At 40.6% G+C, this 27,435-nt stretch overlaps 1 protein-coding gene across 9 annotated transcripts in view; it reads right to left on the bottom strand.

Annotated features, from left to right (window-relative positions):
• Window positions 1-638: 638 nt before the first annotated feature.
• The window catches only part of Nfat5 (nuclear factor of activated T cells 5), an 86,556-nt gene continuing 59,759 nt past the window's right edge, over window positions 639-27,435 (bottom strand). For 6 of the 9 annotated variants that reach the window (XM_036188727.1, XM_036188731.1, XM_036188729.1 and 3 more), the window contains 8 exons: window positions 23,330-23,464; window positions 23,155-23,207; window positions 20,730-20,862; window positions 16,346-16,429; window positions 9,202-9,350; window positions 5,630-8,144; window positions 4,375-4,618; window positions 639-3,891 (listed from right to left, as the gene is read on the bottom strand). In XM_036188727.1, coding sequence (XP_036044620.1) covers window positions 4,383-4,618; window positions 5,630-8,144; window positions 9,202-9,350; window positions 16,346-16,429; window positions 20,730-20,862; window positions 23,155-23,207; window positions 23,330-23,464 — 3,305 coding nt within the window. In that variant the 3' untranslated portion in view covers window positions 639-3,891; window positions 4,375-4,382. The remainder of the gene's footprint in view (window positions 3,892-4,374; window positions 4,619-5,629; window positions 8,145-9,201; window positions 9,351-16,345; window positions 16,430-20,729; window positions 20,863-23,154; window positions 23,208-23,329; window positions 23,465-27,435) is intronic. The other 3 variants (XM_036188728.1, XM_036188730.1, XM_036188736.1) reach the window with 1 other exon arrangement.

Here is a 27,435-nt window from a genome sequence, read left to right as displayed (position 1 = left end):
TTTTTCTGGGTAGATTAGCCAAAATTCTGGTAGGCAATAAACCTATGATGAGATTCTAAACTACAACTTACAATATTATATAAAGGTGGGGGCAAGGAAGGATGGGAGAATGGGAGGGAGGGAAAGAGGTCTCTCATTAATACTGCTTTGATAATAAACAAAGCCCTTTAACACTCGTTCTAAGGAGACAGGGTAGACATACCAAAATTGGCTAAATAACAAATAACATGATGTTAGAATTAGAAAAGACTATAGCAAATCTTAGGAACAAATTATCTAAACTGGGCAGTGGTGGCGCACACCTTTAATCCCAGCACTCAGGAGGCAGCAGCAGACAGAGCTCTTGAGTTCAAGGCCAATCTGGTCTACAGAGTGAGATCCAGGACAGCCTACACAGAGAAACTCTGTCTCAAAACAAAACAAAACAAAACAAATTATCTAATTGTCTTCTCCTTGGTGTGGAATGACAATAAGGAATAGCAAGCACACATACATGCATGCATGCATGCTCACCCATGCTCACCCACAGGAGACAGAGAGAGAGAGAGAGAGAGAGAGAGAGAGAGAGAGAGAGAGAGAGAGAAGCTCCAAGCATTTCTATGAGTTGCTGAAAGCAAAAACTGAATGTAACCAAGGAATATAATGTAGTTCACAGTTTATTTAGGTCCTTCTGCCAGATATAAATTTAATAAATCCTGATTCTCAAGGTCTTTACTGGCTCACCGAGTCTTCCCACAGGCAGTTGTAACTGTAACAGTAACTGAGAAGCTGCATTTTTAGCACAAGTATCAACCACTGAGCTAACTCTTCAATAAGAAGACAAATACTTCTTGTAACCAAATCATATATTCAGAACATTGTACTTAACACGGACCTTTAGGGGCAAGGAACATTTAGCAATGTAAGAAAACAAATAAACTTCCATCATTATTGAACAGGAATACGGTAGCACAGCACAGCCCTTGTGTAAATAACCACACAATTGACGAGACTGAAAATGAGGGTTTGCCTCCATCCACTCAAACCACTGCAGTTCAGGTGATGTTCTGTTCTAAACTCAGACATTATAAAACAGAAATTGGTCCCAGTGACTTGGCATTGCCAATCAGCATTTTACAGGGATAAGCTTCTAGTACAGAACAGACAGAAGTCACCACACAAGCCAGACTTCCTGCTGCACTTCATCCACAGTGCGCTAGTAACATTCTAATTTCATCTTGGTGCACAAACAGAATTCCTGAGTCTCCTACATGATCTCAGAAAGTAACTCAGAAATAAATGTAGTTTTAGACGCTGACGCCTGTTCTTCTAAGACCTGCTAGGTCTGCTTTCTATGATGCTCCAGACAACATGCTAGTGTCTGTTGTACATTTGAAAGCTGAAGCACTGAATTGTGTGGCTGACTCTTCTCGTAACCTGAACTATGCTGGGTGATTCTTCCCTGTAGGGAGTGGGGGAGAAGGGAGATATTGAGGAAAATGCTTTTGGTTTAGAGAATTTATAAAGTAGTTCTGGATATTAAAAGATGGGAAAATGTTATTAAAATTACAAACATGGTATTTTTAGTGTCTTTATAAATAAAAGGCATAGGATACAGAAAGCCAATTAATAACAACAACAATAATAAAATATTAAATATATAGTGAACAAAGACACAGTGGCTCATTCTTGTCAAACACCATTTGACACTACCTCAGTAAGATTCCTTGCTCTTTAACACTTTGCTGAGTGAAGATCCAGCAAACACACAGTAGTTGCCTTTAGCTCACTAGTAACATCAAGGAACTGCCTGATGGAATGGCTACAGATAAACAGGCCATCTGTTTCAAAAGGTACTTAAATACTCAATAAAGACATAACAAACCCCTCACTGTTATCAGACGCCACGTTGTGGTAGAACATCAGACAAACTCACAAATTTACCACAAAAATGTGTGGCAAAAGAATAGTTTATATATGTATATATATATATATATATATAAATTTCTATATTTATGCCAATGTACTCACTCAGTACAAATAGCAAAATAGTATACCATTTCCTAAATATAAAATATAGCTTTCCAAAAAAATGAAACACACATTAGATATAAACCATCCAAAACTTGAACGATTGAAACTGTTTTCAAAATTAAATGACCAGAGTAGGTCTCTTTCTGGAAAGTTCCCTTCATATCGGCAAGAAGCCTGTACTACTGAAAACGTAATCCAATGCCTCTCAGAGAGAAAGGAAGGGTTAGGGCAGAGGAAGAACCAAGAGAAGCAAATGACAAGAACGAGAGCCAAAGAACAAAGGAAGATCACGACGGGGGATCTGACCATATGAACAAAACCAACACCACAGCTCACAGCTCCACAATGGAGTGGGACAGGGAGAGACAACACGGAAAGAAAGCGAAGGCTAAGGAAAAGAAACTACAAACTGGCTAATTTTTAGACACTTAAAGTAAGTAAAAGAAACAAACAGGATACCAAAACATATCGACACACAGAAGCCACACATGTTGGCCTTATGCTGCATTGACACTTTCCACATGCCAAGATAAATGAGCCATAAGCATGTGTCCAGATGTAGGTGGTAGTGAGAAGCAGGCACCCCACAGGTGGCAAGAACACCCAAAACTCTACAACTAATGCTACAAATCCAAGTTCTGGAGTGTGTAATTTTGCTCTCTGTAGATGTAACATAAGTTAACTCTTCCTTTTAAATTAATGATGTGACCCTGTAAAGCCCAAGGCTTCTGGGAACATCAACTAAGTGACCACTTCAACTGTAAAGCACTGAGGTGACAAGTGAACTATAGTCACTGCAGCTCAGGAGAAGTACTAGTTTGAGAAAGTTTTGTTTGCCTTATTGTAAAGTGAAAATTTATACTGTTTTTCATTAGAGGGAAAAATGTGAAGACTTCAGAACAGCACCGTTCATGGAAGAAAAAAAAAGAGAGAGAGAAAGAGAATTGGTTTTTCTCAGGAATCAATTCCCAATAATTCCTAAGAGTATTCCTGGCCCAGTCTGCAGGCTGCCAGGTCACTGGATCAATGTGGCTGCCTTCTCTCAATTACTACAGGGTCATAAAGCCAGTGGTATATTAACAGCTGTCTAAAACTGAAGAGGAAAACAATACAAATGCATATAAATTGGGAACACTAGTCTAACGCTGGGTAAGAAGAAAACAGACTAAAATTACTCTGTCAGTTGAAACTACTGAAGGTGAATATGAGAACATAATGTCATATATTACTCCCTTCATTTTCATAGAACAAAATATTTTTATGCAGTTATGGCTAAATCCCTTAGTAGAAATACAGAGAATTAACAACTTTCTAAAAAATGACCTCAGTAACATTCCAGCTGTACCCAGTTTTGAAAGCACGTCATCTGCATGTGTGTGATGAGGAGTCCTCCTATATGCAGCTTTTTTCTAAGTTATACCTTCAGCTTCTTCACGAAAACATGTCACTTTGGCCAACATCCATGCTTTTCACATCAACAAAATCACAGCCTTAGTCATCACTAAACTTTACTTTGTCCTAAGCCATTACTTGACTAAAATAATGTAGGAAAGAAAGTAAGAATGTAAGTAAACATGACAAATATGATTTTCTAATAGCAATAATAACTGAGAGGCCCAGCGTTGCATTTAAAAACTAGGACAAAAGCAACAATTCTGTTAGCTGGAAAAATCAAACAGGTTCTCAGTCATCACTGTTACTAGAAACAAAAAGCACATTGGTGGCGAATTACTGCAACAGGCAGCATGGGTGTGTTCTCACAGTCAGGAAATCTACCCATTTTCTCCAATATAGTTCTTCACAACAGTCCAATAATCTTCACAGAACCACAATTTCTCAGGACATCTTGGAATCATCATTACTTTCTTCATGGAATTTCTGGAGGGAAAAAAAAAAAAAAACAAACCACTAGGGAAGAAAGGCATTTGTGAAGTGTCTGTCACCTTAAATGACCCCCCCAAAGGACACCGTGTATATAGGGAACTTTATCTATCATCTTCAGTCTCTCTTACTTTTTTGGTGGTGCTGGGTATTGAACCTAGGTTCAAGTATGCTAGGCAAGTGCCCAACTTAGATATACCCACCCAGCTTATTATTCTTCTATAGAATTTCCTATCTTACTCTCTTTTCTCTTCTATGATTGAGTCTAGGGCCTTGTGCTAGCTGGATCTTCTAAAGCAAAGAAGCTTCCAGCCAGAAGGAATGCCCAGTATTTCCTATATGACCTAACCTATCATTCAGAGTGATTTGCTCAAAGTAATGTCCTATTTTAAAAGGGTAACGTCTAAGCAGTGCTATGAACCCAAATCTGTTATGAACAAATTAATGCTTTTCACTAAGAAGCCAAAACGTAATACTTACGCATCTCATTAAAAGGAGCCGGTTAAATTGTTCCCTTGGCTCTGCAATGAAACAAGCAAATCAATCTTCTCCATGCTCTGACTGTTGTTCACAGAGGAGGCCAGTGGGGAAGTCTCTGGCATTTGCTGAGAAAGAAGTGTTGTCACAGAAGCCTGGCCCTCATTTTGTGTCTGGCCTGGCTGATTTATGGCCATCAGCTGATCTGGCAAGGTACCTGGTCCAGAGGTTAAAAGCTGACTGCAATCTGTAGAGAAATATCTGATTAGATAAGATTCATGAAAAAATACCTTTTAGCTGACAGAGGAAATTCACTCCTATGCTGATCTAGTACATTACCTAAGCCTAAGAAAATGGTTTTACGCCGGGCGGTGGTGGTGCACGCCTTTAATCCCAGCACTCGGGAGGCAGAGGCAGGCAGATCTTTGTGAGTTCGAGGCCAGCCTGGGCTACCAAGTGAGTTCCAGGAAAGGTGCAAAGCTACACAGAGAAACCCTGTCTCGAAAAACAAAGCAAAGCAAAAACAAAAGCAAAAACAAAAAAGAAAATGGTTTTCACAGGATGACACTGGAGTTTACCTTGGGATTCCTCTAATTTATATAAAAATACTACTTAGGCTGGGTATGGTAGAGCACACCTTAATCTCAGCATTTGGGAAGCAGAGCAGGTAAACTTTTAGGTTCAAGGCTAGCCTGGCCTACACAGCAAGTGCCAGCATAGCCACAGCTACATAATAAGAACCTAATTCTAAATACTACTTATCATCCAACTCCTATGTAATTACTTGACCTAACACGAAAAACGGGTGTCTACCTTCCTCTTTTAAAAAAAATAAGTGGCTGAGATATTATCTGTCCTTATTTCGTTTTCCTTTGAAATTAATAGCTTAAAATGGCAAACGTATTTTTATACACCACTACATTTACCCCTCCTAATATCTTTGTGAGGTCTAACAAATCATTGGCTTTTTTGGTTTCTGTTTCTGAGACAAGGTCTCATGTATCCTAGGCTGTCCTCAAACACACTTTGAGTTTGAATTACTGGCCTTCCTGCCTCTACCTCTGCAAGGCCAGGACTATAGGCATGCACCATCATGACTAGTCTAACATGGTCACTTCTGAAAACATGGACATCTGGGCCCCACGAAGGCCTCAGTCTTCAGTTGGTGGAGTCTGCTCTGCTCTTAAAATACCATGCTTTGTGCTTCCTTATGATAATCTGAACATCTCAACTGAGTACTGAGAAATTTGTTTCTTACTATTTTGAATGCCAAATAAGAACATTCCTGAAGTCTGTTGAGATGAGCCAGGAGAATTTTGTAGTTGGTTCATGGCGCCTCCTGTAGTGTTGTGAAATAAAGTAGCCTGTGACTGGGGTGAAGAGGTGGCTCCTTGGATTCCAGGTATGTTGTTCTGAGGAGAATAAAGAGGAGACTGTTGCATGTCCTGTTGGTTTATACTGGTCTGCAGTGCCGACATGGATGCTGGAGAGAGGAAGAGTGTTACTTGCTGCTCTTGAGAACTAGGTGACCCTTGTACTAACTGGATCTGAGGCGAACTATGGAACAAGGAGGTCTGTGGTGACTCAGACTGCGTAGGACCTGGGTTCTGAAGTGAAGAAACCGTAGGCTGATTCTGAAATTGCATGGGCTGCTGCTCTTGGTTCATTGGGGCCATATTACTTTGCTGGTGAAAAATTGCCTGGTTCTGCTGCTCCTGACTAGCCATTGGGTTTTGGTTTGGGCTAAATATCATGTTTGGTGGTGGCTGCTTCTGAGATGCCATTGTAGCCATGGCATTCTGATTACTGAATAAAATGCTCTGCTGCTGCTGCTGCTGCTGTTGTTGTTGCTGCTTCTGCTGCTGCTGCTGTTGCTGCTGCTCCTGAGATGGAGAATTACTTTGCATACCAACGATTGAGCGCTGTGTTTGGAAAATTGCTCCTTGCTGGCTTTGAGGCATTGGATTAGATGGAAGGGAGCCAAGGGCCACCTGAGGCTGAAATAAACCTTGCTGAGTGGATTGTGCCTGTTCCTGGGAAAGAATAGGGGTTGAGATGTGTGAGATTGGAGGCTGCTGCTGAAAAGCAGCTTGCTGCTCAGCGTTTGACGTTGACTGAAGTGGAGAAATCGAGTTCTGTGCTGCAAAAAATGAAATCTGCTCTTCTTGGGCTACTGTGTTAGTTTGTAGGTTATTCATAGAACTCTGGGAAAGAAATATGTTGGGTGATTGCTGGTCTTGTGGAACTGAAGAGCCTTGTAATACAGTGATGGTATTCTGTGAGTGAAACATTGAAGGCTGCAATTGTTCAGAGGACGCTGTGGAAGTCTGACTGTGGACAATAGGATTTGGACTGTGAAAAATTGAACCTTGAGTTTCCTGGGAAAGGTTCTGAGCATCGGCAATAGGATTTTGAGGATGGAAGAGTTGAGCCTGTGAACGAGAAGACTGCTGTAAAAAGTTCCCAGACTGAAGTGACATCATCTCGTTTCCTTGCTGGAACAAGCCACTCCCTTGCTGCTGGGTACCACTACTCTGAACGCTCATTATATTTTTTGTAGATGAAAAGAGGTTTACTTGAGGTTGGCTGTCTCCACTGTGCTGCATTTGAACCATGGTCTGAAAGACACTGTTCTGAACTTGTTTCGCCTGTGCTCCAGTTCCTTCTCCGTCTCCTGAGCTTGGCGCCTGAAACATAGTGGAGCCAGGGGTTGTAACCTGTGGGGTGGTGGTTGTGGAAGTTTCATTTCCAGAAACTGCAGGGGAAGAAGAGAACAATTCACACTGCATTTGCATGTCCTCGTTGGTAGGCAATGCACTCATCATGTGAGAAGGCTGCTGGTAAACTGGAGACTGCTGAAGGCTTCCATTTGCTGAAGCAGCTGAAGGAAATAGTTCTGACTGAATCTGGGCAGCTGCCTGGCAAATGCTCTGCTGCATCTCCATCACCATTGCAGCAGATGACTCCATCACTTGCTGTTGCTGCTGCTGCTGCTGCTGTTGCTGCTGCTGATTAGATAGTGTGTTTTCAGTTGGTTGATGGACACTGTCAGCCCTCCCAGGTAGTAAGTTATCTGGTCTGGTGTGAACTACAGGCTCTGTTGAAGAAAACATTCCGGGGCTTACACTACTTTGAATTTGACTGACTTGGAAAATGTCTGCGTTAAGCTGTTCTTGAACATTCTCATTACCATCTGGAGCAGAAAACAGAACAGAAGATAACTGCTGTTGTGCCTCTAAAACCTGCTGCACCAAGTCAACACTTCCACCGCTGCCACCAGCAGTGCCCCCTGTAAAACTTCCTGCTTGCAGATGCTGAATGGTACTCTGGAGCTGGCTCACACTATTTGGCGGTGGGAAAATATTTGATGAGATCTGCTGTTGTAGCGTCTGTGCTTGCTCTTGCAGCGGGGACTGCTGCTGCTGCTGCGATGCCTCAGTCAACTGTGACAAACTAACCACTGTGCCATCTGACTGTAATGTATCTCTGGACTGAGCTTCTCTGGTCTGAAACTGTGTAGCCTGCTGCAGTAGTGCATCGTTGCTGGGCAGCTGACTAGAAGCAGAAACTGCTGGAAAAGTCCCAGGCTGTGAGATATCCTGTGTCTGGATAGTTGTCAGGGTCTCTGGGTTGTATGCCTTGGGCTGAAGCTGTTGCTGATTTTCATTTTCAGAAGGTAAGTGGGAAGATGGTGGTGATGAAAAAGAGGCATTTCCTGCTATGTTAGGAATAGCTTCTAAAGCTTGCTGAGTCGAACCAACTGTCTTTGTAGTCTAAAAAAGAAAAAGTCACAGACAATATGTACATATAATCATTAAGTAATCACATTTATTACTTCAAAAATTATTCCTATGAATGCACACAGAATAAACTTTTTACTCTACACTATCAACTAGAAGTTGGTGTTAGGACTGATTTTCGGGCCAGGAGGTGGTGGCGCACACCTTTGATCCCAGCACTCAGGAGGCAGAAGCAGGCGGATGTCTGTGAGTTCGAGGCCACCCTGGGCTACAGAGTGAGTTCCAGGAAAGGCATAAAGCTACACAGAGAATCCCTGTCTCAAAAAACCAAAAAACAAAACCAAAACAAAAGACTGATTTTCTATGACATAATTAATGTCTGACATTCAGTATCATAATCAGTTTTTGGTATGTTTAACAAAATTAAGAATAGTAAGAGAACATTAATCCTTTTAATCCTATGGTTTGTGTGTAATCAAGCTTAAAACACTTCCATATTGTGGATATCAGCAACAGTGCAATGGGGGAAAACAAGTGAAAGGGAGAATTAAAAAGACAGTAGAGAAGAAACCATAATCAAAATGTTTCTACCTCCGAGAATGCTAAAATCAATCAATTTTGGGGGCAGGGTCTTTCCAGGTTGGCCTTGAACTTATAGTCTTGGTTCCTTAGTCCCAAGACCAACTTATAATACCTTTTTTTTTTTTTTTTTTTTGGTTTTTCAAGACAGGGTTTCTCTGTAGCTTTGGAGCCTGTCCTGGATCTCGCTCTGTAGACCAGGTTGGCCTCGAACTCACAGAGATCCCCCAACCTCTGCTTCCCGAGTGCTGGGATTACAGGCGTGCGCCACCACCGCCCGGCTTAATACCTTTATAAAAGTCCCTCATCTCACATGTATTAATTCCTCCTCTTGTCAAAATGTGTATTGGAAGTTACTTTGCAAAAAATTTTACTGACATATAAAGCATTTGCTCTGAAGAGCAAAATTTGTTAAGTATATCCAACGGGAAACAAATGTCAATGAAATAAGGTGAATATAGCAGTTTTCATAGTGAGATAAAGATATGGAGCACTAGTTAATATAACTCACCTGAAAAATAGGGGAAGATCTTTTCTCGGCTGTTACTTCCATTGGAGTAACATCTTCAGTCTTAATCATACTGCTTGACATGAGTGGAGTGATCAGGGCATTAGGAAGAATGTTTACTTTATCTAGGTTACATCCAGACGTTTTCATTGCTACACACATAAAAAAAAATTGTAAATCATCAAAACAACCATAAAAACAATCTATTTACTATAAGCCATTGTTGAAATCTATTTTTTTTGTTTGAAGTAGTCTCTATACAGTCTTGACTGGCCTCAAACTTGTCATCTTCCTGCTTCAGCCCCCAAGAGCTCAAAGTATGGGTGTGTTGTGTCACCATACCTGGCTTAAATGCCTATTACTTATTTACTTAAATGTGTATTTTTTGATGCTATAAGGTATGATACATTTATCTAACTTTTAAAAAAAGATTTATTTATTTATTATCCATACAGTGTTCTGTCTGCACATATCCCTGCAGGCCAGAAGAGGGCACCAGATCTCATTCATTACAGATGGTTGTGAACCACCATGTGGCTGGGAATTGAACTAAGGACCTTTGGAAGAGCAGCCAGTACTCTTAACCTCTGAGCCATCTCTCCAGACCCATTTATCCCATTTTTGAGAGACTCTTGTGTAGTTCAGGCTGGCTTCAAACTAGATATGGAGTCTAGGATGACCTCAAACTTCTGATCCTCCTGCCTTTACTTGGCACTGCATGTGTAGGTCACTATAAATGCAAAGCCAATTATTGAGCCCAGGGTTAATGCATCCTAGGTAGGCACTCTGCTTCCTCTGCTACATCCTTGGTATGGGCTGAGAAGGCATGCCAGGTAATCAAACCTAGGGACACCTGCAAGCTAGAGCACCACCCCTAAAGAAATGTCCCTGATTGTAGGCTAAATAATAAACTGAAATGGTTCAACTATCAAGCTGTATCCCACGAGCCACATCTAAGTGTCCTGAGTTATACACAATGCAACAAGGATCACATTTAGCTTATTTTAGCATACAGACTGGTAATCTCCAAGCATTCCAACCTTTTAAAGGCTAAGACTATTGAAGTATCTCTCAATTTAAGAAAATATCGGGGCTGGAGAAGCATTGACTATTCTTTCAGAGATCCTGAGCTCAATTCCCAGCAACCACATGGTGGCTCACAACCATCTGTAATAAGATCTGGCGCCCTCTTTTGGCCTGCAGTCATGCATGCTGTATACATAATAATTAAATAAATCTTTAAATTAAAAAAAAGAAAGAAAGTATCAAGTAATTTAGAAATTTTTATTCACTGAATCAATGCTTTAGAAACTTGAACAATTAAAGGTGGTACATTACTGAATGCATTTCTCAACCACTTTTTACTTCCATCAACCTCCACTTCCAATAGCTATCGATTTACAGCTAGGAGAGGCAATTACTACTTCCCAATCTGTTTTTACCACCAACCCCTCCTACCCACCCCACCCCCGACTTTGATTCTTTTCTTTTTAGTTTTACTTGAGTTTGACATTGGTATTTTACAGAGGCTACTGCTATTGCTACTTGGCAGTCTCTGAATTGATCATGCAGCTAAAGCCCAAACAAAAGTTTGAGACTCTGGAAAAGAAATACAGTTTTGGTCTGTTTTTTTTTCAAGACAGGGTTTCTCTGTGTAGCCTTGCTGTTGTCCCAGAATTCACACTGTAGACCAGGCTGACCTTGAATTCACAAAGATCTGCCTGCTTCTGCCTCCAAGAATGCTGGTACTAAAGCATGCACCACCACTAGCCCAGCAGAAATAGTGATTATTAAGATGGGTCTGAGCGACTGTGGGACTGGCGGGTAAGAGAGATTTGTCCTGACTATGGGCCAGGCAGGAAAACTCTAACTACAAATGGCGCCCAACGTGGGGCACGAGTTTCCACCTAAAACCTGAGAAAAAAGATTCTAAAACGGAGCTGAAAACAGCTTCCTAGTTGTCTCTTCCAAGTTAGCGGCAGCCTGCCGGTTTGAGCTACTATGGCAGGTTCCTGGCGTGTGCGTCTGACCTGCAGTGTGGCGGGAATGAGGAGTCTACAAGCGGCACTTTACTCTGCTGCATATTGGATTTAGCCTTTGCTAGTTTTAAAAAAAAAAAAAAAGAGTTTCTGGGCTATGCACTGCTTTGATAGAACTGCTTCTGATAGTTAATGGTACACATGGCTCCAGACCCAGAGCTGGCGGTAAACTGTACCACCGCCATGTTGGGAAGCTGGGGTGGGCGGAGCCAGCAGCCACAGCTATGTTTCAGTCTTACAAAGATGGATATTACACAGAGAATCTGGTTTGTCTTGTCTTTGGGATTTTTAACTACAGAAAAAGATTTGATCGTAAAAGCTATTGAGTTAAACAAATATGTAAATTTTAAAGGTACCTTGACTTCAAAATTTGGATATAAGGATATGTTGCTTTAAAAGAGAGTCTCTGCTTTTGTTTCCACAGAAAGCCAGAGGCTATGGATTTGTTCCACATTAAGATACATCAGGTTTGATCAGCCAAGACCACCTGAAAGGTCTCCAATGACACCATGGCCCAGATGATCCAACATCCAAAATGCTTTCAAGGCAACTGGCTCAGAGGTTCACCCTAATGGACTACTCCATAATCCTAAAATTTTCTTTGTGTCCCCATAAGATACAGTGCCCCCCTCCAGCAGGAAGTAGTAAGAAAAACTACGCCCACATTCCCAAAATTATCAAGCTGGCTTTGGAGATGGAATTGGCTCACTCCTTCTCTAAACCCAGACATATTGCTAAAAAAAAAAGGTTAAGAGATTCTTGTGTCCCAAATCAGAAGAGCCCTCTGGTGTGGGACAGAGAAAAAAACATTTTTCTTTAAAGCAGGTTGATTATAAATGAGATCTCTTTCTAAAGAAAAAAAGGGGAATATGATATAGATATAATAGGATGAAAGGGTAGATTAGGGAACTTACTTCTAAAGAGCAACAACTTGTTTAAAATGTTTTACATTGGTTTAGATTTTAGTCTATTGATACAAACTTAAAGTTAATTTTGTTATACTATGTATATATTTCTACTCATGTTTAAGGTATTGTGTTTGTATAGCTCATTTAAAATTGTAATGGATAATTAAAAATAGATTAATAATTAATCATCTGTGATAATCATACTCATAGCCATGTTAGTTAAGTCTTCTAGGGATACATAGAGATATTTCAGATAGATAGGTAATCTTCAAATACTTCAAAGACCTTCAAAATATGGCATTTAAAATATTGTTACAATTTAGACTTTCTGGACAGTGAGACATGTCTGCTCCTGGCAGCACCGATTTACTTCAGAGAGGAAGATGGGCATTAAAAACACTTCATATCTTATCTTCACCTTGGCAAAAATAGCCATTTGGGCTAGAAACTGTTCTTGCCTGGACTGCTTGATCGACTGGACATGTAGGACCCATAGAAAGGTGACCACTAAACTTTGCTTGACAAAATGGTCCTTCAGGTTCCTGCTTCGCAGAGGAAATGGCCAGACATTCTACAGGACACTGAGAGAAGTGACCAAGAGACTCTAGCCCTGTGGGCTGAAGACAGATGCCCAAACTTTACAAAGGAACATTAGGTGACTGTCCAGGCTGCCAGCTGTCTCTGTCTACTCTTGCAAGACTCCTGAAAAAATGCTTACACCCTTCTCCCGGTTCTCAGGTAATATTATATCCTTCTGAGGTCTTTGATGTGGTTGAAGACTAGATAGTTATAATTTTCTCAGTTATGATAAAAGATAAGTTAGTTATAAAACCTTGGACTCACAAATATAAGATAGATAGGATACCTTCTTTCATATTGTAACTGTAATTCTTGCTTGATAATTGTTTTGCTATATGTAATCTTACTATGTAAAAGTTAAAACCTTCCTTAAAAAAAAGGGGAAGTGCTGTGGATATCGCTCTGTATAAATAAAATTCTGTTTGGCCAGTGGCCAGGCAGGAAGTATAGGTGAGACAAGAGAGAAGAGAATTCTGGGAGGTGGAAGGCTGGGTGGGGGGAGACACCACCAGCCGCTGCCATGAAAAGGAACATGTAAAGACACTGGTAAGCCACGAGCCATGTGACAAAGTATAGACTAACAGAAATGGGTTAATTTAAGATAGAAGAACTAGATAACAAGCAGCCTGCCACGGCCATACAGTTTCTAAACAATATAAGTTTCTGTGTGCTTTCTTGGTTGGGTCTGAGTGTCTGTGGGACTGGCGGGTAAGAGAGATTTGTCCTGACTGTGGGCCAGGCAGGAAAATTCTAACTACACTTCTCATATTGTTTTATATTTCAGCTATGAAGGTCAGTTCCCAAAGCTCAATTTGTTCTTAACAAGTAGAGTTTTTATATAAAGGACTAAATTTTTTACCACTAAAAACAAAACCAAACCATGGCTTTTTAAATGTTCAGTGCATGTCCTTTTATATGATATTCCATATAGGATTGGGTTGTGATCTACTGGACCGGATTCTCTATGAACACAGGATTAAGGGATGGACTATAGTCAAGCACCAAGGCTCACACCTGTAATCTTAACATGCTGGAGGCTGAGACAGGAGACTTCCAGGAGTTCCAGGCCAGCCTGGTTAACAGAGTGAGATCCTGCCTCAAAACAAACAGGACAGATTACAAACATACCTGATGTTCTTTAGTAATTAGAGTATTCATCTAACAAACATGAATTAATTGATTTCTTTTTCCTTTTGGTTCTTTTTGAGACAGAGTTTCTCTGTACAGCCCTGGCTGTCCTCAGACTCAGAGACTCACCTGCCTCTGGGTGCTGGGTTGGGATTAAGGGGATATGCCACCACCGCCTGACTGAAAACGAATTTATTTTAATGGCTGACACAGATCTATAGAATGTAGCTGAAACAAAATTTTAAATCAAGTTAACTCAGTTTCTGAGATCTGGATTCTGTTCCTGTGAAGAGCTTGGCATAGTCTACAAGTAAATGCTCAATAAGCAGTAGTTATAATGGCCAGGCCTGAGAGTCTCTTTAGTTAAGTCTCAGAAGCTTCCCAGTCTATTTGCAAATGCATCTTTTTTTCTTTTTCTTTTTTTTGGTTTTTCAAGACAGGGTTTCCCTGTAGCTTTGGAGGCTGTCCTGGAACTCGATTTGTAGACCAGGCTGGCCTTGAACTCCCAGAGATCCGCCTGCCTCTGCCTCCTGAGTGCTGGGATTACAGGCATGCGACACCACCACCCGGCCCATTTTTTTTTTTTTTTTAAACTAATCTATTCTGGAAAATGTTCATGGTCACAATTACAACAACAAGCTGTAAGGAACTATTCTACATGTGAACACTCAGTTTTACTATAGAAAAATTTCATTGTAATTAGTAAGATTTATCAAGCTTCTTATGTCCCTTTATATAACTTAATCCACATGAATTAAAAGGCTGAAAATTGAAAAAAAAAAAAATTACAGAACTGTGCCATTATGTAATCTGCACCTTCATAGGTAAAAGCATAAAAGCATCATCACAACATACTATAAATTGTGGAGCAGTAATCTGCCCTATCACTTTGTAACAGCCTTAAATCACTTTATATTCATGGTTTCCTTTGTCCTTGGGTTTTTTGAGACAGTTTTATTATGTAGGCTAGACAGGCCTGGAGATAATGAAATTCTTGTCTCAGATACCCCAGCACTGGCACTGTGGGCATGTACCATCATACTTGCTTCTGATGTTTGTTTTAAATTGGTAGGGCAGGGCAGTAGTGGTACTTGCCTTTAATCCAAGCACTAAGGAGGCAGAGGCAGGCAGATCTCTGAGTTTGAGTTTGAGTTCCAGGACAGCCAGGGCTGTTACAATCTCAAAAAACAAACAAACAAAAACCTTAAATTGGTAGGTCAGTAAATAAACATGTCAGAAGGAGGAATGGTTAGATCCAAGGCAACTTTTCATATATCTATAGTTCATATTTCAGTATCAGTAACAAGTATAATTCCTTTAAGAAGGAAGATTCATAATCTGCTTTACTTTTTTTTTTTTTTTTTTTTTTTTTTTTTTTTTAAAAAAGCAGGGGAGTGAGGGTGGAGTTTAAGCAAGGTATCTCTGTGTAAAAGCCCTGGCTGTCCTTGAACTTGCTCTGCAGACCAGGCTGGCCTCGAACTCAGAGATCCACCTGCCTCTACCCCTTGAGTACTGGGATCGAAGGTGTGCACCACTGGTAGTAGGCTTCTGTTTTACTTTTTTGTATGGTTTATACACATTACTTTTAAGGGGTTTGGGCTTTTTTTTTTCCTATTTATGTATTTATCTGTGTGTATGTATGGGTACCCAAGTGCCATAGTGCGTGTGAAGGTCAGAGGACAACATTTAAGAGTGGTTCTCTTCTTCCACCATGTGTGTTTTGGGGATTTAACCGTCATCAGCCTACTGGCAAGTGCCTTTATCCACTGAGCCCTCCTAAAGGCCCTTAAGGGTTTTTCTTCTTTTGAATTTTATATATATATGCATATATTGTATGTACATTGGTGTTTTGCCTACATGTATGTCTGTGTGAGGGAGTCTGATCCCTGGGAACAGGGGTTAGACAGTTATGAGCTGCCATGGACATGCTGGCAATGGAATCAGGTCTTCTGGAAGAACAGTCAGTGCTCTAAAATGCTGAACCATCTCTCCAGTCCCCTTGAAGGTTTTGTTCTTTGTTTTTTTTTAAACTGAAGAATTTAAAAACAAACTCCTCAGGGTTGGGGATTTAGCTCAGTGGTAGAGCGCTTGCCTAGCAAGCACAAGGCCCTTGGTTCAATCCTTAGCTCAAAAACAAAACAAAAACCAAACTCCTCTACTCTAACATATTTGTTATCATTTGATATAAGGCCTTGCTACATAGCCTATGGTGGTCTTGAACTCATGATTCCTTTGCCTCCCAAGTGTTAGGATTACAAGTACACACTATCATGTTTGGTCTATTATGTTTTAAAGTATATCAGTATGCTAAATGAAGGAAAATATCAAGTTGAAAAATAAGACTCTGCATCAGTTAAGTTAAACATATTTGTTTTATAATTTGGAAAACACCTTGCTAAGTATCACAATACATCAGAGAAAACAAAGCACTAAGGTTTACTAGTGAACACATAGGATGGCTAAATTAGTTTCCAAGAAATATCAACTTGGTACCTTTCATGGCTTCTTCAAAAGAGCAAGGTCTTGCTGGACTAGATATCTCCTTTTTCACATTTACATTCAAAGCACCAGCTGCTGCTATTAAAAATAAAAGTCATACATTTATTTCAACTTATTGACCCTGGTAAAATATATCTTTTATTATATAATAATAAAAAATTTAAATTATTATTATAATAATTTAATACTAATACTCAGCACATCATTGACTTATTTACTATAAATCCAAGGTTGAGGTAATTTCTACTGCCAGAAGACCACCCTCTAAAATATACTCATCTCCAAGGAGATAGAACACACGATCACTTACCAAAACAGAAAAATTTAAGAAGTCTTTTACTACTGTACATGTTGGTAACAGGAGATGAATGGAAGACTGACACCAAATATCAGACATATAAGACTTAATACTTATATTAGAGCACTAGCAAGAAAACCTTTATCATTTACAAGATTATTCTTTCATTCAAACTTTCAAAAAGAATCGTTACTAGCATTAACAGAGAACTCCAAGGCTACTATTAAACTTTCTATAATAGTTTTTAATTTAATGAGCTCAAGAACAAAGGACATTTCTAAATAATAATATTGCAAATGAGTAGGTTTGGCTTCAAATGGTAATTATTCTATGTTTCATGGATTCCCCTCCACCTTTTTTCTGAGACAAGGGTTCCTTTCCTAGTAGTGTGTTCTCTCCTGCCCACCCGCCCTCTCTTTTGGTTTTCTCAAACAGGGTTTCTCTGTGGCTTTGGAGCCTGTCCTGGAACTAACTCGCTCTGTAGTCCAGGCTGGCCTTGAACTCACAGAGATCCACCTGCCTCAGCCTCCTAAGTGCTGGGATTAAAGGGTGTGCCTCTTTCGCCTGGCCCTCCCAGTGGTTGTCAACTTGTGGGTCACAACCTCACGGGGGTCATTTATCAGATATCCTGCATTCCGGATATTTATGACTCGTAACAGTGGCAAAATTACAGTATTAAGTATCAAAGAAATAATTTTATAGGGGGGGTCACCACCACATGAGGAACTGTATTAAAGGGTCAAAGCATTAGGAAGGTTGAGAACCACTGTCCTAGTTAAACCAGGAGGACATGGATTTAGCTAGACTGGCTGGCTACCACCCCACAGATCTTCCTGCCTCCACCTCCCAGTGCATATGGGTGCTGGGACCTGAACCTGGGATCTCTGCAAGAGCAACAAGTGCTCATAACCACTGTGCTGGCTAGTCTGATGTCAACTTGACACACAACTAGAGTTATCTGAAAGAAGGGAACCTCAATTGAGAGGAGGCCTCCATAACATCCGATTATAAGGCATGTTATTAATAATTAGTGATTGATGGGAGAGGGCCCAGCCCATTGTGGGTTGTTCCGTCCTGGGCTGGTGGTCCTGTCCTGACTTCCTTCAGTGATGAATAGTGATACTGAAGTGTAAGCCAAATAAACCCTTTCCTCCCCAACTTCTGTTTGGGTCATGGTGTTTTGTTGCAGCCATAGAAACCCTAACTAAAAAACCGCCGATCCCTCTCTCCAGCATGCACCACTGTAGTCAGCTTTTTTGTGGTGTGGGCCCTGGTCATGGAACTCAGGGCCTTACGCTTGGGCAGCAAGTACTTCACTGACTGAACCAGCTCCCTAGCCCATATTTTTTTTAAAATTCCCTTTCTTATATGTATGTGTGTGTCCAAGTATGTGTAGATTCATGTTCACATGTGTGCCCATTTGTGTAAGAGGCTAGAGGTAAACCTCAGTTATCTGTCCCTAGGAACCATTGATTTTTGTCTATTAAGGCAGGGTTTCTCATTGGCCTGGAGCTTACTAATTAGGGTAGTTTTGCTGGCCAGCAAGTCTCAGGGACTCTATCTCCAACTCACTGGCTCTGGTACTTACAAAATGTGTTCAGGGAGCAAACTCAGGGTTTCGTGCCCAAGCACACTACAGACTGAACTCTCAAACCTATTAAAAATGTTTTTAATGCAAGGTGGTAGTGGCATACGCCTTTAACCCCAGAACTCTAGGAGGCAGAGGCAGAGACAGGTAGATCTCTGTGAATCCTGCCTTAAAAAACCAAAAGTTTAAAAAAATTACTTATTGTTTGTATGCACGCATACACATGTACAACAGCACATTATGTGGAGGTCAAAGGAGAACTTGTGGGGACTGGTTCTCTTCTGCCACATGGGCCTCAGGGACTGAGGTTGGGCTGCTGGGCCGTTACGCACTGAGCAAGCTTGCTGGACCCCGTTACTTTGATCTAAAACACATTCTAATTTCTATTGTCAAGGCTTGTTTGTTTGGTTTTGAACTGCAGTCTTCCTATGTAGCTCAGGTTGGACTCAACTGGCAATCTTAATGCATTAGTCTCCTGAGTGCTGAGACTACAAACTGGATTCACCTAGCCTGGCTTTCAGTGCTTTAAGCATTTTCTAAAAAATTAATATTAGTATGGGGGAGGTGGGCATGCCATGACCCTCAATTTATTTATTTTACATTTATAAACATATCCAAAATGAGATTTGAATTGGTTTACTTTTAATGAATTATTTCTCATAACAATATCAAGAGTTATTTCTAATTGAATAAAAAGACAAAATTGGGGACTGGGGAGATGGCTCACTTTATTAAGAGCACTTGCTACTCTTATTCGGGACTCAAATTCAGTTCCCAGAATCCACATGGCGGCTCCCAACTGACTATGTAACTCCAGTTCCAGGGGTCCCAACACCCGGGCCGGCAAGCTCCAATGATCTACTTGTCTTTGTCCCGCAGAGCTGGGGTTCTGGGGATTGATTCAAGTCCCCATGGGCAAGCACGTTACTGAGTGAGCTATCTCCTCAGCCCCGCCTTGGTTTTTTGGAGCAGGAGCTTTCTTTCTCTATCACTTTTCCTCACCTCTCTCTCACTGGGTCCTGAAGTATGTGGGAATAACATTATCAATGAACTGCAGATGCAGAACTACATCCTGAAATAGTCCTCATCAGAACAAACTGAGCCAATAATAACTGTAACAGAAACTGAGCCCCCAGGCAATGCAACAAGCCAGTAATTTTCATTTCCAAAAAGCTCTTCCCATTTCTATCAGAGGCTTTAATTCTTCAAGTAACTAAATAAAATAAGGCAAATAACTCATAAGTCATGTTTCAGCTAAACTATCTTCTGTACTTTAAACATTTCAGTTGCTTTTGTGCTCTGATGTTGGAGCCCACTAGGATTCCTGGTGGCTGTACTCAGCACAACAGCGTAAGAGGTTAATTGGACCACGGGCCTGAGTATCAGGCGTTTGTAAGGGTCTACACTTGGTATAGACCTAGCTAGGAGGAGGTCCTTTGCCCCTCCCCTTGGCATTGCTATAAAAAGCCCTTTGGAATAAAGCTCTGGGCTGGTGGATAAGGATCCAGGCTCACCTGAGGCTATCCTGCGTTTCTCTCTGTTTCTCTCCCCTCTTTATTTCTAAGTCTCTCTCTTATCCCTCACTGCTCAAAACTCCCTCACTGCTCAAGAGTCTCTGGGGAAAATAAACATGGGGGTTGGTCTCCCACACTCTGATCCCCTGCCCCCAACAGGGATTCTCGGTTTCTCTAACTGTTCTGGCTATCCTGGAACTCACAGAGATCCACATGCTGGGATTAAAGGCACATGCCACCCTGATTTCTAAACCATGAAGTGCTTAAAATTATATTTGAAACATTATTGTGGGAGGTAGTGGCTCATGCCTTTAATCCTAACATTCAGAAGGCAGAGGCAGACAGCCTGGTCTACACAGTTCTAGGACAGCCAGTGCTATTACACATAGAAACCCTGTCTCAAAAAACCCAAACCAAACCAACTAACCAACCAACCAAACAAACAAACAAATAAAAAACCCACCAAAACATTTATCATCAGTCTGATAGTTTTTGTGTTATTAATTATCATTTCAAGTTTCTCCTTTTCACCTTCTCAGAATGCACACTAGGGCCAGAGGTATATAGTTTAGTGGTCAAGCATGTGGTTAGGATACTAAGGCCCTGGAATCAAGCCCAATGTGATCAGGAGGAGGGGAAAAAAGGGCCTCATAATTGAGACAAACTTGTGAGTTTCACCTTCTGCATTTAAAAGGCACTCAATGAATAGCTAGGGTCTTCACTAGGAAGTAAGCTGTGACTAACTCTGGAGCAAATAGCACTTCAACTCTTTTATTGTTGAGAATAGGTGGAAATGGTTCTAAGAGTAACTGTAGTATCTTATAGCTGTATTCTTAGAAAATATTACTCATCCCCAAATCAAATTAGTAAAAATTCATACTTACAGTTTTCTTTTTGGTTGTCTGGACTTCCAAATTTTTTTCAAAGGACTAAAAATTAATTATTCATTTTAGTTTAGAATTTTTCATTTTGACATACCTGGGTCTGGAGTGTAAGTAAATGGCTGAACATCATGAGATCTTCCAGCATTGGTCACAACATATATTCCCACTGATACAGGCAAAGTTATATGTTGGTCATGATATGGGGGAACTTTCACAATAAGATGGTTCTAATTAAAGAAAAGTATAAAAATCAGAAAGAAAGCCAATGTTTAAAAGGAAAAATAAGAATATTACCTATTACCTGTACAGTTTTTAAAAGTTTGATTAGAGAAAATGCACTAGATTTTTACAGCCAGGTGTTTGCTATGGAGCTCAAAGCTGCCTCAATCTGTAGACCTTCCTGCTGCGCTCAAACCCCACATTCATGGATTACAGGTGTAGGCCATGACACCAAGCAAAAAGTGATGATTTAAAGGTTGATAGGCAGCATGTCATCCATCTTAGTATTTCTTGGTAAAGCCCACATTTTACAACACATCACAAGGTCCCCGCTTGACCAACTTCATTTCATTCCTACTCTCCCGATGGCTTTATACACTAGAGCTAACTGACCTCATTTAAACTTAAATGTTGTCTATCCCTTTAATTACTAAACTCAGCTTTATCTCAGACTTGTATTTTCATCTTCTCAGATGGCAAGTTCCTTACCCATACCCAGGTCTTACGTACAAATGCCACCTCCTCAGAAGTCTTCCCTTCCCCGCCCATTCTTTAGAAGCAGTATTCTTCCCCAACCCAGTCACATTTACCTTCCTAACAGCACTTTTTAACCATCTCAAACAACAAAAAGTAGAAGATCCACAAAGATCTAGGGTGTTCTGCCCACAATCTGTCAGGATAATAGTACCTACCATACACAAAATGCACCCAGACGTCATTTGAAACATCTTACCGACCCAGCCGGCAAGTCTAACTCTTCCCCACTCAGCCTCTAAATGCTGGGTCTTACAGGTGTGTGTGCACCACCATGCCCAGCTCCAAAGTTCTGTTATTTCAACACCTTTTCCTCTCTCTAATACTTCATTTTTTGTTTTCCATTTAATACGAGTTCTAGGTCAGTTCTCTAGGATACCAGATCTTACTCTATTCTAAGAAAATGTTTCCCAGAAAGGAACTTCAATCTCTCAATCTCAATCTCTCTCTCTCTCTGAAAAAAAAAAACTTTAAAAAAATGAGCAAAACCACATAATCAATGACCTATCATGTTATGATTTAGTTTGTTTATAAACTCATTTGCAGAAAGTCCAAGACAGGGCCAGGGAGATGGCTCACTAGGTAAAAAAATGCTTGCTGAAAAAGCCTATTGACCTAGTTTGATCCTGGAAACCACAGAAGTGTGGAAGGAGAGAACTGACTCCACAGAGTTGTCTTCTGACTACCACATGCACACTCCCCCAACACACCCCTATACAATAGTAAAACAACAATAAATTCACAACCCTCTAAAGACCTCTGCATTCCACCTGCCACACAAACCAGATGACCTGGATTTGATACCTGGATCATATATATGGAAGGACAGAGCAAAGTCCATAAATCTGTCCTGACTTACACACACACTACATGCTATGTGTGCTCTCATATACATCATATATATTTTTAAATGTAAATTTAATTATTGGGCATAGCTCAATTGGTAGAGTGCTTGCCTAGCGTGCATGAAACCTGGGTTCTAGCCCCGGTAATGTAGAAACCAGGCATGTGTGTGATCCCAGCACTGGGAAGCAAAGGCTATATAGTGAGTTCACAACTGGCCTAGACTACATAAAAAAAACAAGGGTGCGTGGGTGGGTAACACCCCCACTTCTCAGAAGGGAAGTCAGAATCAACGAATGGATGGAAGAAGAGGAGAGAAAAATGATACAAGTGGGAGGTAAGAGGATGAGGAAAGGATGATAAAGGGGGAGAGAGGGAAGGTAAAGGGGGAGAGAGTACTAAAATAAGGAAGATTACATTAATCTAACCAGTATGTCAAAACCCAAAACATATACATAGTGAGACCCTGTCTAAATTAGTAACAACAACAACAACAACAACAACAGAAAACCAAAACATGTTCACAGCACAAGAAAATATTCTACGGAGTAATAATGCTTCAATTACTAGTACAACTAGGTACATAACAATTAAATTAGAACGAGGGGTTGAAGTGCCCTCAGAAAAAGCAGACTTTAGCTCAAAGTTCACTTTTCCTTCAGGAACAATGAAATGAACTGACAAGTCTTCCATGGGTATCTACGACAAGCTTGGTATGGCAAGGATCCCACTTGTTCCTGTCAATAGTGCTCTGGAGGACATTACTGCTGGTCATGGAAAGTGGGGGGTTACCTGGTTATGTAACAGAATAAATAAATTATCAGAACTAGGAAGAACCTCAAATAATTGAGTGAAGCTTTTCAAATAAAAATGAATTGCTCAGAATAAACAACAAAAATATTTTAAAAGTTTGAGTTATATACCTGATGAAACAATTCCATGTCTATTTCAGCTTCTGATTTCCAAGAGTTTTCATCTGATGGAAATAATAAAAGTGATTTAAAATTTTGAACTTTCACACTCTGTAGCTTTAGCTTTAACTGTGTTTTATGACAAGGGAAACATGGAACACTCTCGACCAGTTATATGCCTACTTACCAGAAACATTTTCCTGAAAAATAACTTTAGTTCCTTTGAGAAAGTTCTTCCCAATTAAAAACACTTCTTCCTCTCCTTTCACCGAACAGCTATGCAAGCTTTTCTTTAAGATTTCAGGAACTCCTGCTGGCTGAGCTGTGGACATACGCACATAAACATTCCATAAAAACAGCCTCCAACACTTAATTCTTATCTACAAACAACTTATATCATGAATCCAGTTTTATTGAGTTGTTTCTGTTGATCATTAATTTTTTTTGGTTTTTTTTTTTTTGAGACAGGGTTTCTCTGTGTAGCTTTGCGCCTTTCCTGGAACTCACTTTGGAGACCAGGCTGGCCTTAAACTCACAGAGATCCACCTGGCTCTGCCTCCCGAGTGCTGGGATTAAAGATCATGAATTTTTTTATTACATTTTTATTTATTTTAGACTGCGTGTTCACCTGTGTCTGTCTCTGTACATGTATGCATGTACACATGCCACAGTGGGTGGGTGGTCTGAGAACAACCTACAGGAGTCAGTTCTTTACTTCTACCATGTGGGTTCAGACTATCAAACTCAAGTTGTCAGGTTCAATCCCCAGCACTTACACGGCTGTTCACAATCATTTATAACTCCAGTTCCAGGGGATTTGATATCTTCTTCTGGCCTCTGTGGGCATCAGGCACAATGTAGTAAACAGATATATATGCAGGGAAAAACAGCCATTCACACTAAGTGAAAATATATTTTTTTAAAAATATTCATGTATTATTTATAGTGGCCCTCCTCCATATATACCTGCAGGCTAGAAGAGGGCACCAGATCTCATTACAGATGGTTGTCAGCCAACATGTGGTTGCTGGGAATTGAACTCACAACCTCTGGAAGAGCAGTCAGTGTTCTTAACCTCTGAGCCATCTCACCAGTCCCTAAAAATCTATTTTTAGTGTGCTTGGGTTAGTGCCATGGCTCTGAAGACTTGACTAGAGTGTCAAATCCACATAGCAGAAGCAAAGAGAACACTCCTACAAGCAGTCTGCTGACCTTGAGAGTGCACCGTGGCACACACACATCTAAATACACAGCACATACATACATACACAAACACACAATAAATAACAGATGTAAAATTTGTGTTTGCTAAGTCAAAGAATAGCTGTGATAATTATTTGACAAACTAGTACAATAAAAACAAAACAAAACAAAACAAAAAATCTCAAAAAGAAAATAGGTTATACTACCTATAATAGGCTAACAGGAAATTCAACAACATGATTTTTCTGTTTTGAAGTTAAATATGAATTATAAAAAAGCAATGCCAAGTCAGGCCTATAATCCCAGCACTTAAGAGACTGAGGTAAAGTTAGGAAGATGCTCAGTCGATACAGTGTCTACCCCGCAAGTTTGGGGACTTGAATCTGGATTCTTAGCAGTCTGTAAAAGCCAGTGTGGCAGCACATGCTGGAAGGTGGAGAAGGAAGATCCCTGGAACTCACTGGCCAGCCGCCCTAGACATACCTATGAGCTGCAGGTTCTGTGAGAGGCCCAGTCTCAAAATAAGGTGGAGAGTGACTAAGAAAGACACAAGCTGTGCACATGCACATACATGTACTTGTCTCCATACTTGTCCATACCAACACAAACACACTCACACACACACACAAGACAAACAAACAAACAAACAAACAAGAACCTGGATGATCTCTACAAAGAGATAGGCTTTCTCTGTGTAGCCATGCTAACCTGGAACTCCAGAGATACACCTGCCTCTGCCGGGATTATTGCCCAAGTATGAATGACCTTTAATGGTAGGCCCCTGATCAAGATCCTACCCCCGTTCCCAAAAGCCAAAGAAAATAACCCAAGCAATTCACAGTAAAAACCTCGAGAAATAGTAATATATTAAGAAAAATTCTCAGAGCTGGAGAGATGGCTGAGCAGTTAAAAGCACTGGCTGCTCTTGCCTAGGTCCAGGTTTGCTTCCCAGCACCATATGGTGACTTCTAATTGTAACTCCAGTTCCAGGGGATCTGATGTCCTCTTCTGACCTCCTCAGGCACCAGGCAGGCACATAATGCACAAACAGACATGCAGGCAAAACACATATGCACATATAAAATAAACTGATCTGTAATGATTAAACAAAGAAGACATTTATTTATTGGTGTAACAATTAAAAACTGTAACAATAGTAAAAAGCACATAACACTATCATTGAACTTAAAGGCACACTTGCACGTGTTTTCTCTTTTATTTTATTTTTTGTTTTTCTGTGTAGCCCTGGCTCTCCTGGAACTCTCTATAGACCAGGCTGGCCTCAAACTCAGAGATCCACCTACCTCTGCCTCCCAAGTGCTGGGATTACAGGTGTGCGCCACCACTGCCCGGCTTCACTTGTTTTCTTTCTATACTAAAGTTAGAGGTAAGAGTTTCATTTCTCCGTGGGCGGAGGTGGTGCACGCCTGTAATCCCAGCACTGGGGAGGCAGAGACAAATGGATCTGTGTGAGTTCAAGGCCAGCCTGGTCTACAAAGCTACAGAGAAACCCTGTCTTGAAAAACCCAAAAAACAAAAAAGGTTTCATTTTCTCATTCACAAGCATTGTGCTGTACCACCACTGCTTGTAACAAAATATGTGACATGCCGTTATTTAAAGTTATTTACAAAGCTTGTTTCACTTTAATGTTCTAACACATGGTAAAGATGCTTGGAAATGCTGGGAGTTGGCAACTGCCTTCTGGCATCCTATTTAAGTGACTTATTTCGGGGGACATAGCTGGGAGACCAATCCAGGCCACTTCAGTGACACTGTCTCCAGCTCAACTTATATGAAGTATTTAAAACTACATTACCGTTTATTTACTGTGTATCACAACTTGTGGGAGTCAGTCCTCTTGCCATGTGGGTTCCAGGGCCGACTCACACCGCAAGGCTCGGCAACAATTACTTTCACCTGCTGAGCCATCTTGACAGCCTCAAATACTTAAATATATATATATAGATAGATAGATAGATAGATAGATAGATATAGATATAGATATATAGATATAGATATATTTTTGTTTTCGAGACAGGGTTTCTCTGTGTAGCTTTGCGCCTTTCCTGGAACTCACTTGGTAGCCCAGGCTGGCCTCGAACTCCCGAGTGCTGGGATTAAAGGCATGCGCCACCACTACCCAGCTTAAAATATATATTTTTTAATTTACCTTAATTGTGTATGTTTTGCCTGCGTGTAAGTCTGTGTACCTCATGCATGCACTGCCCATGGAAATGGAATGGGGCATCAGATTCCTGGGACTGGAATTACAGACAGTTGTGAGCTACCCTGTGGGTGCTAGAAATCAAATCAAGGTCTTCTAGAAAAGCAACCAGCACTCTTAACTTTTGAGCCATCTCTCCAGCCTTTTTACATTTTTAAAAAAGATTTATTTATTTTATGTATGAGTGCCCTATCTGCATGTATGTCTGCAGGCCAGAAAGGCATTAGATCCCACTAGAGATGGTTGTGAGCCACAACATGGTTGTTGGGAATTGAACTCAGGACCTCTGGAAGAGCAGGCAGTCCTCTTAGCCGCTGAGCCATCTCTCCAGCCCTTTTAAAGATCAGTATATATGATGGTCACAGGAACCTATAAATAGCTATATACCTTTGCAATGTATTTTAATATTTTTATATTCTGAGATGGATTTCCAGTAGCTCAGATGTCCTTAGCCTCACTAAGGAGCTACGGATGACTTGCAGTCTGAGACATACCCTGTCTCTCAGAACAGGCAGTCTCCCTGCTTCTACCCCTAGTTACTAGAATACAGTTGGTGCCGCCATACCCAGTTTACCACTGTTATTTTGGGTTTTTTTGTTTGTTTGTTTTTTGTTTTTTTGTTCAAAGAGACAGTGACTTGTTATTTTCTCCAGTCTGGATTTTTAAAAAAAATACTTATCTATTATGTATACAGTGTTCTGTCTCCATGTATGCCTGCATACCAGAAGACTCCAGATCTCATTATAGATGGTTGTGAGTCACCATGTGGTTGCTGGGAATTGAACTCAGGATCTCTGGAAAAGCAGCCAGGGAGTCCTAACCTCTAAGCCATTTCTCCAGCCCCTCCAGTCTAGATTTTAACTCC

The sequence above is a fragment of the Onychomys torridus genome, chromosome 5 (assembly GCF_903995425.1).
Source record: "Onychomys torridus chromosome 5, mOncTor1.1, whole genome shotgun sequence".
In the NCBI taxonomy this organism is placed as follows: domain Eukaryota; kingdom Metazoa; phylum Chordata; class Mammalia; order Rodentia; family Cricetidae; genus Onychomys; species Onychomys torridus.
This window is presented reverse-complemented; position numbering and strand designations above follow the sequence as displayed.